General features: G+C 48.2%; 1 protein-coding gene across 5 annotated transcripts in view; it reads left to right on the forward strand.

Moving 5' to 3' along the window:
- The window catches only part of chd7 (chromodomain helicase DNA binding protein 7), a 58,126-nt gene extending 42,452 nt beyond the window's left edge, over positions 1-15,674 (forward strand). For all 5 annotated transcript variants that reach the window (XM_019869309.1, XM_019869314.1, XM_019869310.1 and 2 more), the window contains 19 exons: positions 1,482-1,693; positions 2,750-2,949; positions 3,451-3,610; positions 4,791-4,880; positions 6,489-6,592; positions 8,056-8,185; positions 8,407-8,513; positions 8,870-9,305; positions 9,473-9,681; positions 9,853-10,782; positions 11,510-11,676; positions 11,993-12,247; positions 12,418-12,588; positions 12,688-12,921; positions 13,028-13,243; positions 13,335-13,475; positions 13,566-13,670; positions 14,392-14,572; positions 14,674-15,674. In XM_019869309.1, the coding sequence (XP_019724868.1) occupies positions 1,482-1,693; positions 2,750-2,949; positions 3,451-3,610; positions 4,791-4,880; positions 6,489-6,592; positions 8,056-8,185; positions 8,407-8,513; positions 8,870-9,305; positions 9,473-9,681; positions 9,853-10,782; positions 11,510-11,676; positions 11,993-12,247; positions 12,418-12,588; positions 12,688-12,921; positions 13,028-13,243; positions 13,335-13,475; positions 13,566-13,670; positions 14,392-14,572; positions 14,674-15,644 (5,019 nt within the window). In that variant the 3' untranslated portion in view covers positions 15,645-15,674. The remainder of the gene's footprint in view (positions 1-1,481; positions 1,694-2,749; positions 2,950-3,450; positions 3,611-4,790; positions 4,881-6,488; positions 6,593-8,055; positions 8,186-8,406; positions 8,514-8,869; positions 9,306-9,472; positions 9,682-9,852; positions 10,783-11,509; positions 11,677-11,992; positions 12,248-12,417; positions 12,589-12,687; positions 12,922-13,027; positions 13,244-13,334; positions 13,476-13,565; positions 13,671-14,391; positions 14,573-14,673) is intronic.
- The last annotated feature ends 121 nt before the right edge of the window (positions 15,675-15,795 follow it).

Consider the following 15,795-nt stretch of genomic DNA (forward strand, 5'->3'; position numbering starts at 1 on the left):
TCCAAACCACGACGACCGCAAGACAAAGTCCAGGGCTACCCTCGATCGGAGTGCTTCAGAGTGGAGAAGAACCTGCTTGTCTACGGGTTTGTTCAACACTCACAGCAAATGTCCAGGTTTACTGCATGACAATTGAAAATGGACAATTAGATTGGAGTGTGGAGTAAATCATCCATAGCACAGGTGTCAAACTCAACGCCTGGGGGCCAGATCCGCCCCGCCACATCATTTCATGTGGCCTGCAAATCATGTGCGTCAGCAAGAGGTTTACATATTTTGTGTGAGGAGTGGGAGTCGTTCTGAACGGGAGTGGGATGTCAGTTTTTTTTTTTTTGTTTGTTTGTTTTTTGCATGATATCCCGTAACAGCCTTGACGTTCTGCGGTAACACAATGGTGTAGGACGCACATGGGCAAACTGTCGCGCTTGCAGATAGATGGCCATTATATGCTCAGCCATCACTTTCATAAACAGACACACTCAAACACAATAACTGGCTGCCAAATATTCTTGTTATCATGCCCGTCTTTGCGCCATGAAATTGTGTTCCCTGACTTGTGGCTCCTTGTATATGTTTCATGCGGTCCCTGTTGCCTCTTTTTGAGAAGCCTCCGTCGGAATATTTAATCCAGCTATGCTCAGCCATCACTTTCGTAAACACACACTCAAACACAATAATTGGCTGCCAAATATTCTGGCTATCATGCCATCTTCACACCATGAAATTGTGTTCCCTGACTTGTGGCTCCTGGTATATGTTTCATGCGGTCCCTGTTGCCTCATTTTGAGAAGCCTCCGTCGGAATATTTAATCCAGCTCGGAGAGCGTGAATATGCTCCGTTTAGGCTGCTCCCCTGGGATTTTGCATTGTGTGATGTTCAAATGGAAATGTCTGTAGCCCTCTGCGATAATGGTTGTGGTAACTACCGCCCAGCTTGCGCGTATTTGTGATTGTAAGCAGCAGGCATTTAAATTAATTCAACAAAGTGTAATTCATTAGACAACATAATTGTTGGCAGTTTATGTGAGCTGACAGGCGGTTTTCTCCCCATCAGCATTGAACACAGGGGGACAATATCCAATTATCCTAATTTGGTACACAACAGGTCATGTTTAATAGGGTGTCCCTTAGAAGTCAGAAATTGTGACAAATTAACATTAGAAGCCAAAGAAGCTTCTTATCGGGTGGACTTCGGGCCGTCTGGGCTCCCAGATTGGTTCTGAGTTGATTTTGACACTAAATTCTCAGGCCATTGAATCGATGGCAATTGAACATTCCGGTATCCTTCAAACCTGGTAACGCCCCTGAGACAAAGGCTGTTACACACCCCAAAGACCAGGCATGCCATACCCAGAAAAGCAATCTGGTCTATGCGGTCAAGTGCACAGAAGCCATACGCTGTATCGGCGAAAACAACAAAGGAAGGATGTATTCCCTCAAATTGCACAATTATTATTTCCTTTTTGTTTTTGTTGACCCAGAACACGCTGGTGATTGACACGCCAAGAGTAAGAAAGCAAACGCGTCACTATAGCAGCGTGAAAGAGGACGAGATGATGGAGTTCTCAGAGCTGGAGAGTGAAGATGATGAACCCAGCAGACCCTTATCCAAACCACGACGACCGCAAGACAAAGTCCAGGGCTACCCTCGATCGGAGTGCTTCAGAGTGGAGAAGAACCTGCTTGTCTACGGGTTTGTTCAACACTCACAGCAAATGTCCAGGTTTACTGCATGACAATTGAAAATGGACAATTAGATTGGAGTGTGGAGTAAATCATCCATAGCACAGGTGTCAAACTCAACGCCTGGGGGCCAGATCCGCCCCGCCACATCATTTCATGTGGCCTGCAAATCATGTGCGTCAGCAAGAGGTTTACATATTTTGTGTGAGGAGTGGGAGTCGTTCTGAACGGGAGTGGGATGTCAGTTTTTTTTTTTTTGTTTGTTTGTTTTTTGCATGATATCCCGTAACAGCCTTGACGTTCTGCGGTAACACAATGGTGTAGGACGCACATGGGCAAACTGTCGCGCTTGCAGATAGATGGCCATTATACAGGGAGAATGTCCATTTTCATGGCTGACTTGGCGTGACTATGCGTGCAAGAGCGAACAGTGGCACTAGTGAGATGCCGACATTGTTATTGTTCCAGTCTAGCCTTGCCGCCTGAGGCTGTAGGACACAAAAACACAGTGTCTTTCTTGGGTCTGTCCTGCTCGTGCATGCTTGTCGCCTTTTCCTGTCATTCATGTCAGTCCCGCTCACTTGTCCACAATCCTAACCAGTCTTGAATTAGAGTAAGGTCAGCTCACATGGTTCAGTAAACACTGAAATGCAACAGTGGAGTTTTTTTCCCCCCCTCTTAGAACTGGACAGTGTGAAAGACTGCCCTACATATTCTTTAGGTTTAGCTGCTGTTTGGAGGCGGTCTGAATCACACACTCAAAAGTGAGTCTGATTGTCCTTGGTGGATTTGCAAGTGAAAGTGGAGTGCGAGCGTGTCTCTGAGCTGTTAGACACCATGATAGGGGCATTCATGAGAGATTGAGTTCACATTATTCATCAAGAGAGCTTTTTGAACAACTTGAATGTTGCAAGGATTATTTTGGCATGAACATAAAATGTAATGGTAGACAGTATCCATTTGCTTAAAATGAAGTCGATGGCGAATATGGTACGGTTTTATATAGTTCAATCTGTGCATGTATTAACAAATGATGAAAGGTGAATCACTTTTGTCTCTTATAAAGTTGGGGCAGATGGAGTGACATCCTGGCTCACGGCCGCTTCAAGCGCCCCCTGAAGGAGGCTGATGTGGAGACAATCTGCCGAGCGCTTCTCGCATACTGTCTGTTGCATTACCGTGGCGATGAGAACATCAAAAGCTTTATATGGGATCTGATCACCCCAAGTGAAGATGGAACGACCAAGACATTGAGCAACCACTCCGGTAACTGCACACACACACACACAGACACACACACACACACACACACAGGAAAGACACATTATTTGAAGTTTGGATGGTTTGCAGATACTTGGATTTCAGAGCATGCAAAATGACTGTCGTTTCAACCTACATGTGCACCAATAAGAACGGGTTACTTACAGCATTTGATGAAATGGTAGTGAGACATTTTAGAGTTATAGGAGTCCATCAGTTCGACAAAAAAATCTGGCGGGCAGGACAACGCCGATGCCGGTCAAGCAGCCCAATCAGCAGCTACAGGTTCCAGCTCAAACTGGATGCATTATTCATCTGACTTCCTCCACATTGTCCCCCCCTAAAAACTGTCCTCCTTGTGTGTGCATCACACACACGCGCACACACTCTCACGGAGACATCCAGCAAGTGAGCTGCCTCCTACAGCGCTTCGCCTGCAGCCAAAGAGCCGCGGCGCAGCATCTTGCCGCAACCCTTAGCCCCTTTCCGCTTCCCCCTTTTCTTCAGGTCTGTCAACACCAGTGCCTCGAGGCAGAAAGGGCAAAAAAGGGAAACTCACTGCCCCGGCCCCACAGACGCCAAGAGCGGATTGGCTGGCCAGCTGTAATCCTGACCATCTACTGCAAGAGGATAGCTACAAGCGACACTTGAAGCATCACTGTAACAAGTATGTGACGCTCACTGTGAACACGCTGTCCCACAAGAGTTGGTGGTGGTGATTGCATGGCCGTGTTAAAATGTAGATTCTGTCATTAGCTGCTGTATCGGTGACGCTTTAAAACGGGACGGGGTATTAGCCGAGCTTTGTGTCTCCAGTATCCACCTGCCTGTTTTTCCAGTTTTCAGAAACATGTGTCACATCTGATAGCGGAGGGGCGGGCTGCAACACCGCTTTTTAAATTCCTGCAATGGAAAGGCATTCTGCCCATGTGAAACTCTTTGTGACCTTTTGTCAAACGGCTGGGCTTCTTTTGACAGACGCACTTCATCTGTGCCTCTGTTGTAAAAGAGTTGTCTTTTCCATACCTTCTCTGGCTCACTATATAGTGGAACTTGTTTGGACGTGTGCATGTGTGTTCCGTACGAAGGTCTCTGCGAAAGTACACACATGCGCACCTACGTATACCCACGTGGCCATGTGCCAAGCAAGGCAGGCAAACCTGTTGGAAGTCGGTGAAAGGTGTACTCACATACACCCACAGATATATGCATACATGTGCGCGCGCATACACACACGCGCGTACTTGGGGGTGATTATGTGGTGCCATCTGCTAGGCTGGAGCAAAGTGTTGTGTGGCTAATCAGGCCTGGCACATTGATGGATGAGCATAGAAAGGCTGCCAGCAAACACACACACACACACACACACACACACACACACACACGTGTGTGTGCTGCTACTTGTGATGCCATTGGTGCGCACACTCGCTCTGCAGAATTAGTATCAAGTTACTTCCTTTATGCCCTTCCCCCACAGTGCTGCAACTTTGTGTTCCCTCCTGTCCTCTATGTTCATTTTTCCCTCTGCTCCCTGCCACTATAGCTCTGCTTTTAGCAGTGTCACAAGGTAGCTATGAACCACTCAATTATACAATGGCGATATTTGGCCCGTTCTGTCAAATAATACATTACGACGGGTGAACGGCTACACCCACTGTATAAAACTAATCTTGCTCTGATCAAATTGTACATTAATGTGGAGCAAATGAATACCATCCATCCATCCATCCATCATCATTCAGCAAAGCCTCATGAGTAAACAGGACTGTCCACAAGGTTTTTTTGGGGGAGGCAATCTTAATGACCATTTTGCGATAACACCCCCCCCCCTCCCGTGTCTTTGTTAGGGTGTTGCTGAGGGTGAGAATGCTGTATTATCTGAGACAGGAAGTCATCGGCGATCAGGCAGAGCGCATTCTGGATGGAGCCGACGCCAGGTTGGTATACTTTAAATTGCTTGAAATCAGTCTTCAATTCATTTAAATGAAGTTGCCATTAATTGAGTCACATTTGCCCTCTTGAGGCAACATTTGATCTCTTTCCCGGTCTTCTCCAGCTGTTTTGGTTCTAATCCCCGATAGCGTCACTTGGTATCATTACATTTATTGAGCAGCAAGCCGTCCTAATTCAATTTTATGTAGTTGTTATAAGTGGGCAATCATTCCATGGAAACGTCAGGTTCTCAATTGATTGAACAATGCACGCAAAGGCAGTCAGAGTAGCGTATGTCATAGTAATAATAAACTTGGGTCGTTGCAAATAAATTCCACTTTGTTATGGATTACTTCGGTCACATATCTGATGAGAAATTTTATATGGTTGGCCCCAACACTGGCAGATTACGGTCTCCGCATATCAGACGGCTCGCTGTGGAGGCATCTTGACAGTGAGCTGCGAAAGGGTTATTTATGACCGTAGCATGAATTATTACTCGAGTGTATTTTTGTCTCTTCAAGTGGCCTCTTTGGCAGCCTCTGTTTCTGACACAAACTCTCTGTAAAATTATCTTGGAGAAGTGGATGGTGGGTTCTTTTTTTTTTGACCCATTTCGGTTTTGATGAGCCACCGGTAGATTGACATCTGCCCTCAAATTTTTGCTTTTGCCCTCTGATCCTCATCCTGTCTCCCACACTGCATCCTCCTTCTATTTCGTCATCATATATATATTTTTTAACAATCTGCCCATTTGTCCTTCCTGCAGCCCGCGTTGGTCTCATCCACTCACAGCCCTGGTTCTTATCACCCTTTCCTCCAGATGTGAATGTCTTTACAATGTGCAGCACGTGTACTTTGTGTCTGCCGCCAAGACCCCCCCCCCGGTTACTTTGCTCGAGCCATGCGCGTGTTCAAGTGAGAGAGAGCAAGAGCGGGCATACGGGATGCCACGGTGCCAACATATGCCAGAGGGATTTAGCACGTCCGTATTGGCGCACTCTCGTGTGTGTTTTGCCAAAGACCCGGCATGCTGCTGTTTTCTGAGATAAGGGACAATTTCCCTGTGTTGTCCCCTTCTCTTGTCACCCTCTGTTTCTCGGCTTCCATTGTCTATATTGTGTATCGTAGTCTCTTTTCCATAATCGAGGATTTTGTATTTTGGCGCCACAATGCACAAGGCATCTGCGAAGCAAGTCGCTTGGGAAATATTGTCAAATTTTCACTGCCCGTGGTATCAATTGAGGCACCAGCAACGGCATATCCATGGCGATTAAAGAGTAAAGATGAAAATCCAGTCATTGGTGATGGTTTTTCCATGCCGGCAACAGCCAATCGCTCATTATCATCATCATGCTCATCTGATGCCCCTTTTTTCCCTCCACTTAGTCCCTCCCTATCCCAAACTTGACGGTCTACGATTTTTAGCAACTTTATGCTGTGAGGATGAAAGATTTATAGTCAAACATTTTGGTGCTACCGTCAGATCAATTAAATGGCTTCGCATCAAGTGAAGTTGAGCTGTTTTTGTTGACCAAACACCACGCGTGTCAATCGAGACTTTGATCTTGCTTGAGAATCAGCGACCTGATGCGGTTCTATCTCGTCCACAGTGAGTTGGATGTCTGGATTCCACAGCCATTCCATGCGGAGGTCCCCACAGACTGGTGGGACACCGAGGCGGACAAATCCCTGCTCATTGGGGTCTTCAAACACGGTCAGAAACGTATATTCCTACTAAAAACATTTTGTCCATACAATCGCTGCCATTGATTTGTGTACATATGGAGCATTCCAGACACAAACAGACAAACAATAAAGAAAGCAAACAACAACTCCACCTACCGATCCACATGCCGTCCGCTTGGCCAGTCACCGCTTGATTGGTTTTTCTATGGTGACCGCGGCACACAGCCGTCAGCCAAAGTGGGCCGTGGCATGTGATTAATGGCCGGTGAGGTGTACCTTCTTCCTCTCCTCGTCTGTAAGAGAAGCCAACGTTTCCAAGACATCAATGTGGATGAAGCTGATTGCTTTTCCTTTTCAATGGTCGTATGGAAATGTTTGAGCAGTGACCTACTTTTGGCCACTCCCTCCCCGTGACTCGCGTTGCTGATGTTGTTTATTGTTGTTATGCCGTTTGTTGTGCACGGAAACACTCATTCATATTCATTTGGTATAATCGTCGTAATTTTTCCCTGATTGCCACCCTCTATGATTCAATTAGGACTGACGTGCACTCAAACACATATAGAGTGATACAAAAGGGCTCACCCGTAGTTAATCATAATCCCCATTCACTAGGGAGGCCCTTGGGGAGGGGGACTCACACACACACACACACACACACACACTCTGGCTCACACTGAAGAGTGATGGCCTGTGAAGGCCCCAATGATTAACGTTTGGCAAGTGAGTGTGTGACAGACGTTTAGGAACAACGAGTCACATCTTTCCTAATACAAACATAATAGATAAGGCTAAAGTCCTGATGTTTTGTTTGTCCTCTATACTGTTCATCCCCACACCTCTACTGTTGTTTTTGGGGTCTTTTTTCTTTCACATTTACAGTCACTCTCTCCCCTTTTTTTGCCGTTGTATTTTACTTGCTTCCCCTTTTTTTTTTTCTCTCTTCTTCTTCTTGATGTAGCCCAGTTGGATCCTGCACATCTAATAAGTTCTGGCTGAATGCCCCTAACGGACAAACACACACATTGTACTGTTTCTCATCACTGCTCAGTTTTACAGACACTATGACACACATCTTCTTCCTCCTCCTCCTCCTCTTCCTCCTTTTTTTCTCTGACACAACAGAGCACCTTCAGGCTCACATGGATACAAGCTTACATGGAGACCACCCCACACACACACACACACACACACACACACACACACACGCACACACGCACAGGCTGTCTGTCTTGTCAGCAGCTGGCTCCTCAGGTCAGCACTACTGTTGCTGTTTTTGTCTTTTCTTTAATTTAACATTGATGCTGATTGCATACAAGTAAGTGCGGGTTGGGTATTCATCCAGTACACAGTTTGTCTCTGTAAAGAGCAAAGTGATTTGAGGAGGCGGCGGGGAGGGTCTCGTGTTTGTGTGGTTGTGATCGAATCCGTAGTCTGCATGCATTTTGCTTTGAAGAATTCAGACTTGATGGTCTGGCATTCCCTCTTCAGGCTATGAAAAGTATAACTCCATGAGAGCCGACCCCACCCTATGTTTTTTGGAGCGGGTGGGTATGCCCGACGCCAAGGCGATTGCTGCTGAGCAGAGGGGCAACGATATGATGGCAGATGGCGTTGAAGGGTAAGGAGACGGTCATCTTTGCTTTACTCAAAGCTCATGGAAGGAAATGCTTTTCGGGTTGACATGAATGCAATGTTTTTTAGACTAAACTAATTGGCAAGATTTTAGATTAACCTCCTAATTATCTGGTACTTTAGATATTGAGACTCTTGTCATCAAATTTACAAAGACATTTCGAACATAATACGAAGAAATGGTTAACTCCTTGCATGCCTCTACAGTGAGGATGAGGATCCAGAATACAAGCCACTTCGGATGCCTTTTAAGGATGAAATGGATGACTTCACCAACTCTCCTCTCGATGACACTGGGGAAGGAGAAGCAGAGGGTATTATATTATTGTTACATCAGCAATTTTTTTTTTCCAAAAAGGGAAAAATGTTTTCCAAAAGTGCAATTTTTTTCTGAAGAAAAAAAAACGTAATCGCTATGGATACAAAGCAACAACGTAAATCAACTAAAACTTGAAAGTACAAATGAGCAAACAATCTGGTGATCAAACGGAACGAATATGAATCTTGCGCTATCCCTCCCAGGTCATGAGTCACTTCATGAGTCTCAGCTTTCAAACATGTAGTCATGAAATTTAGGTGGTGTAATGGTATACCCCCCCCAGACCCACCCACACATACACCTTTAGTGAGGTTAATCCCGAGTGCTGATTTTTGTATTCCCCTCATGAAGGTAAATCCGATGAAAACGGTCAAAGTGTGCCTTCCACCGGCGGAGCCGCCTGCTCCAATGAGAGGCTCTACTGGCCGGCCGCCTCAGCTCTGACGGCCCGTCTGCGCCGCCTCATCACTGCCTACCAGCGTTCCAATCGCAGAGAGCAGCTTCGCCAAGAGGCCCTCAACAGGCCCGATGGGCGCCGAAGACGGCGGCGGGACTTCCTACCTACCATTGCAATGGTGACAGAGGCAGCGGGGGGAGGAGGAGTAGGAGGAGGAGCCTATATCCAAGATCCAGCAACAGTGTTCATGGCTGAGGGAACCTCCTACCTCACTAAAGGAAGTGCTTATTTTGCGAAAAGTGGGCAATATATAACCGATGAGTCGCCAGTGATGACCACAAGCGCCCTGATGACGGATGGAGCCGTGTACTATAAGGAAAGGAGACAAAGGTGAAACACATTTTCAGATTACTTTGAATCGGGTCGCCATGAAAGTAACTCTGTAACAGCCTCTGTCATTGGACTGTAGTTTTGCTGTTATTTCATCCTTCTATACTGTAAGTAGTGAAACGTTTTCTGAAGCATATCATTTTTGTGTGTGTTTGTTTTGCCTTTAGATGGACTCGTCGCGAGGAGGCTGACTTTTACCGTGTTGTGTCCACGTTTGGAGTCGTCTTTGACACGCAATGTCAGAAATTTGACTGGACACAATTCAGAGCTTTTGCCCGACTGGACAAAAAGACAGACGATAGCCTGGAGAAATATTACTATTCCTTCATCGCAATGTGCAAACGTGTCTGTCGCATGCAGGTCAAAACTGACACAGGTGAGGAAATAGCGCGCGCATCCGCAGCTTCATGCGGCGCATGCAGCAACATTTACTGTGTCTTCTGGACCTCCCTCGAAAAATGGTTGGGCATTGTCACACGGCCCCGGCTTTGACATTCCCACCTCTCACTTGTTGTCAGCACATGAATGTGTCTTTCTGCCTCCGCAGAACTCCCCGACCCAACGCTGATCATCGACCCCATCACGGAGGAGCGTGCTTCCCGCACTCTGTATCGCATTGAATTGCTGCGGCGCATCAGAGAGCAGGTTCTCCCCCATCCGCTGCTCTCTGAGCGGCTTAAACTCTGCCAGCCCTCCCAAGACCTCCCAGATTGGTGGGAGTGTGGCCGCCATGACAGGGACCTTCTCCTTGGAGCCTCGAAGCATGGTGTCAGTCGAACAGATTATCACATCCAAAACGATCCAACCTTGGCCTTCCTGGAGGCGCACCGGCGCCTAACCACCCAGCGCGGGACTCTCCTCGGCATGGGAGAACTCTGCAAAAGTGGCACGGGAACAGCCGAGAGCAGCCCCTCAGCTCTTCTCACGCCTGCGGAGCTCGCGAGTGTCGCCGTTTCTGCCGAAATAGCCGCTCATGGTGCTGAAGCGGAGGGAGAGAGAACGCAGGTGAAAACGGAGGAAGATGATGTTCAGACTGAGGCTAGAATGGAGCCTGAGGAAGAGGAGGCCAGCGCTGTCACATGTGTAAACACTTCATCTCCTGAGAAAATCGAGGAGGTAGAGGTTAAAGATGAGAAAGAGGCCACAGCCTCACCGCTGCCACATGTCGACGAAGCTCGACCGGTAGCAGAAAAGGAGACGAGCGGACCGATAGAAGAGAACACGGAGAATATTTCCAAGCAGACCGAACAAGAAACTGTGGCTCGTGTTGACACTGCCGGGGACCAAATGATATCGAAGGACCCAGAAGAGCTTGAAGCACAAACCAGCCGCAATGCTGCGGAGGAGGAGGACCGAGTGCAGAGGGAGGACGGCAAGTCTCCAAAATCTCCAAAGTCACCTGACCCAGAGAAAAGCCCCGAAGAGGAGGAAAGGATGGATGAAGACGACAAATCGGAGAAATCATCCCAGGCTGAAGGTGGGGGAATTGACTTGTTTGCACAATAGTAAAGTGCAATTCTGACATACTATAGATGTTTTGTTTTTTTTAAACACAGTTTTGATTTGTTGCTGGAGTACCCGACCAGTTTATTGCAGTTGGCTGGTACACAGCTCCTAAGTTGATTTACAAAGGGTGGAAAGAGAGAAAAAAAAAATTTGGCTGTCATCATTCTATAGTTTGTGTGAGTGTACGCGACAGGCTGCGGACCCCATCGGTCTCCCGTCCGCATTTAAAACAATTGAAGCAGGTCACCTTTGTACGGAAACCTCACTTCCTCTCCCTTCAAATACGGTGCCGAGGTGTTGGCGATGCGAGTTTCAGTGGCCCCAAGTTGTGGAGGAATGGGCACTTGATCAAAAAAGGCTGATTTATTTGAATTTCACTTTGTTCTGGCAGCCCATATGTACAAAGAATATCCCTGTTTTGCTTCTTATTCTAATATTTAGCTTTAAAATGTTCTACTTGGTGTTAACTACAGTGTATATTTTGATTTTTTTTTTCTCTGTTTGCCTGCCCCCCCCTATCATTTGACATCACTTGGTCAGAACGGACCTATTTCTGGTTTCCCCTCAAGACTTGACAGAGTTTAAATGGGTCCTGAGTACCAGGGGCAAGATAATAAAAAGACCTTGTATCCCCGGATGGCAATTGTGAAGCCCGTTTTAATTCAGCTTGAAATGTGACTTTCCCTGCCTTTTCTTAGCGGGTGCCGTATCTGAGCAGAAGAACTTTGACGAGGAGAGCATCGCATCTTTGAGCACATCAGCTCGAGATGAAACCAGAGATGGTTTTTGCCCTGATGACATGGCGGAAACTTATGCCTTACACGCCTTACAGGACAGAACGTATGCCTTCACAGTCTGGCCGAAGGTTAGTCGTGTGAAATTCATCAGACTCACTTCACTGAACTCTTTGTTGGTCAGTAGATAACTCTCATTTTAGCCCCAAGATGCATTGAGAATGTGTGTGGTGGTATGACCCAAAATGCTGAGGGTGATCTTTCTTTTTACGGTATTTACACCTGTGCTATTTATAAAATACACACACACACACACACACACACACACACACACACACGGTGGGCAAGTGCAAATAATCCGTTGCATAGATCCGCAAATTAAGACGGATCATTGGAACCTTTCTTGCTTGATGCCATCATCTTACTCCTCTTTTTTCCATATTCCAGGATCGAGTGATGATTAATAGGATGGACAACATCTGCGAGGCCGTCCTGAAGGGCAAGTGGCCCGTCAACCGACGCCACATCTTTGACTTTCCGAGCAACCTGTTGCCAGGTCATGGCTCCACAATACCCGCAGCTGCAGTCGTCACAGCAACCGAGAGCCCGCTGCAGAGACGAAGTGTGGGCGAGCTGACACTGACCGGGATCCACAGCCCTTACAGCAGGATGGAGGATAAAGCGCTTTCATCACACGTTCTCGTGAGTTCTTCACTGATAACTGCCGATATAAGTAACCCTCGTGTCTGTTTTTTGAAAATGGGTATTTTTATCACCAATACAGAACTGTAGCGGTCTTGAAGTTGAACTTGAGACAGAAAGGGCTGTACCCGCTTGGTTATCAGCTCTAAGAGTTGACTTTTGTGTTGCAGGACGATCCTCTGGGTCTAACGGTGCCTCGACAGAGGAGGAGGAGGAGGAGGAAGATCGAGATTGAGGCCGAGAGAGCGGCCAAGAGGCGTAACCTGATGGAGATGGTTGCTCAGTTGAGAGAGAACCACGCAACCCTGGAGTCCCAGAGTCAGGCTATTGATCTCACCAAGGTGCGCTCCCCTTATGAGAAGCTCTTCCTGCTGGAGATTTTACAATGCAGGAGAGCGGGGGAACGGCATGAATTCAACTCGCTTGCTTTTGCCGCCCAGGATATCCATCATCAACGCAAGAGCTCTCCTTCGTTGGCTGGCTTCCCCAGTGCGCTGGTGACAAACCCATCGCTAAAGGCCCAAATGGAGCTGCTGCAGCAAGCCCCGCCCTCTGGCCACAGAGCCAACGGTTCGCTGGAAGCTGACTTGCCAATGATGAGGCGGAGGCGGGGACGCAGGAAAAACGTCGAGGGCATGGAGCTGCTGTTTATGGGCAACAAAAGAGCTGGAGTGGTGTGTTTTTGTTTTTTGTTTTGTTTTTTTTTCCAGGGGGGGGGGGGTTGTGTTGGCTGTTGCAACTGTAGACACAAAATAAAGTGACATTCTCTTTCATTCTCAGGACGATGGTGATGGGACCAAGGTGTCCGGTATGGAAGCGGGGCAGGATGCTGCCCGTGCCCACAGACCCATTGCGGTCTCAGAGCAGAGCCCCAGTGGAAGATCTCTTGCGTCTGGTAGTATGGAGGAGGAAGAGACGACTGTTTCCAACAAAGAGCTCGGGGAGTGGCTGAGGCAGCACCCTACCTACACCATGGACATTTCTGGATTTACACCAGTACGTCCTAGTGTTGTTTTCATCAATGTTGTGTGGCTCTTTTTTTTTTTTTTCCTCAACCATGCTTTTTTTTCCCCCATTACTACGCTAGAAGAACGAAGAGTTACTGTTGTCTCAGTTCTCAAAACCCAAGCAAAAGCGCCATCGCTGTCGAAACCCCAACAAGATCGACATCAACACCCTGACGGGAGACGAGAGAGTGCCTGTAATCAACCGGCGGAATGGCCGCAAGGTAACAACTCGAGTCTTCAGTCCGTGTTTTGTTTTCTTGTTGTTGTTGTTTCATTCCCTGAATGGAACTAACAGTCTTCCTTTCTTCTAGATGGGTGGTGCCATGGCTCCCCCAATGAAGGAACTTCCCAGATGGCTGTTGGAAAACCCTGAATTTTCAATTGCACCCGATTGGACAGATATTGTCAAACAGTCGGTTAGTTGCCTGTCTTCTTCCTTAACAACAGTAACCAACAAATCTGCTCCAGTTGTCCCCTTGATTTTCAAATATTGCAAAAGTATTTCAAGGGATGTGCCTTACTACTATTGGATTTTTTTTTTTTTTTTAAAGCTGCTATTTGGTTGATCCAATAGGACTTATGTCAGGGGGTGTCTGGGACAGAAGCTTGTTTTTTTTAAAGATCTATTTTACAAATAATATTTAGTTGTTTTTGTTTTAAGTCTCATTCACAAAACATCAACTAGTTATATTTATCAGCGATTGAAAATTTCTATCTTCACCCACTGTAGAAGTTACTCGTGTAACCAAAAAGGTGTGCTTCCGGATGGGCTGGGACAGACCAATAAACATTTGAATTCAAGTAAATTGAGTTACGAGCTTCAAATGTTGCCCACTCGGCATCCATTTTAGCCTGGTCATCCCAGAAGGGGGGATTCTCCCATCTGCGGCCCCTTCTCAAGGTTTCTCATTTTTCCCCAGATGGGTTTTTGGGGAGTTTTCCCTTGGCACCCCTGGTCAGGGGATATTGTGAATACTTGTCCACTGTGGGCATGTGATGATGCCCTTGGAGACCGTTTATGATTAAGGGCTGTAGAAATAAATGTGACTTGACTTGACAAGCTTTGTCACGGAAGTCAAGATACCATTTTATGATCTTAATAGTGTCATTGTTAATATTTATTTATTTATTGGGCAGGGTTTTCTCCCGGAGGCCATGTTTGACCGGCTGCTGACGGGTCCGGTCGTTCGAGAAGAGGGTGTCCGTCGTCGGGGACGACGTCCCAAATCTGAGATCGCCAAAGCGGCCGCTGCTGCCCAGGCGGCGGCGGCTGCGCAGGCCGCCCAGGCCTCGCTGGCCACCGCCGCTTCGTCGGCTGGTAAGAGAGCATCGATTTCACTTGGAGCGTGAAGCACCCTCGCTTCTTCTACTTCTTCGCTTTTTGCAAGTGATGTGATGACGTGACTGTGTGTTTTATAGGAGGCATCAACCCACTGCTGCTGAACAGCCTCTTCGGAGGGATGGATCTGTCCTCCCTGCAGAGCCTTCAGTCTCTCCAGTTGGCCGCCGGCCTTATGGCTTTCCCCACCGCCGCTGACCCCAAGCAGGCCGCTGCCAGTGCCGCCGCCGCCTCCATGCTACCCCTCATGCTGCCCGGCATGGGGGGCTTGCCCAACATGGCCGCAGCTATCCCAAACATGTTCGGCCTGGGCGGGCTGTTTGGTGGCAACGTGGCGGCCGCCGCCGTCGCTTCCAACCCGGCAGGGGCCGCTGCATCGACGAACGCCAACGGCACGGCGGATGGCGACGGCGAGGAAGGGAGCCGGAAGAGAAAGGAAGAAGATGGGGCCGATGGTGATGACGGGGGAGAAAATGAGCCTGAGGAGGAAGCTGATGGTGATGAAGGTGGCCATCTTGCCAAGAAGGTGAGAATTGACAAGGAGGACGAAGAAGGTGGAGAGAAGATGGAAAAATCCCAAAGCGGTCGGAGCGCAGCAGCCCAAACGCCAGCGACGGCTTCTCCGCCCGACTCCTCCATCAACGGCGAAGCCGCCGCCCTGCTGGCCGCCGCCGGCATGTCAGCCAATTCTCTGGCATTTAATCCTTTCCTCCTGTCCACCATGGCCCCCGGCCTTCTCTATCCCTCCATGTTCTTACCTCCAGGGCTCGGGGGTCTGGGCCTGCCCGGCTTCCCCACCGCCTCCACCCTGGCTGAGCTTCAGAGCGCCGCGGGAGCGCTGGGGGCCAATGGCGCGGCGGCGAAGCCTTCAAGAGACGGCAAGGCGGAAGGGCCCAAAGTAGCGGACGAGGAGAATGAGGACGAGGAGGCGCAAGGGGGAGAGAGTGACTTGGCTGAGGAGAGCGCAGCTGCAAAGGAGAACAGAAGCGAAGCAGAGGAATCGCTCGTGGAGGATGGAGGGATGATTGGAGATGAGGAAGAGGACGACTAGAGTGACTGACGGACTGAAATAAACCCAAAACTGACAGTGGCTGTGGACATTTCCTCACGTTTGACCTTCTCCTCTCCGCCACCTTGACACGACACGCTTCCACCAACACAACGATCTTTTCTTTCCCCCCCCCCCCCCCACTTCCACGCCG

The sequence above is a fragment of the Hippocampus comes genome, unplaced genomic scaffold (genome assembly GCF_001891065.2).
Source record: "Hippocampus comes isolate QL1 unplaced genomic scaffold, H_comes_QL1_v1.1 scaffold117, whole genome shotgun sequence".
NCBI classification, from domain to species: domain Eukaryota; kingdom Metazoa; phylum Chordata; class Actinopteri; order Syngnathiformes; family Syngnathidae; genus Hippocampus; species Hippocampus comes.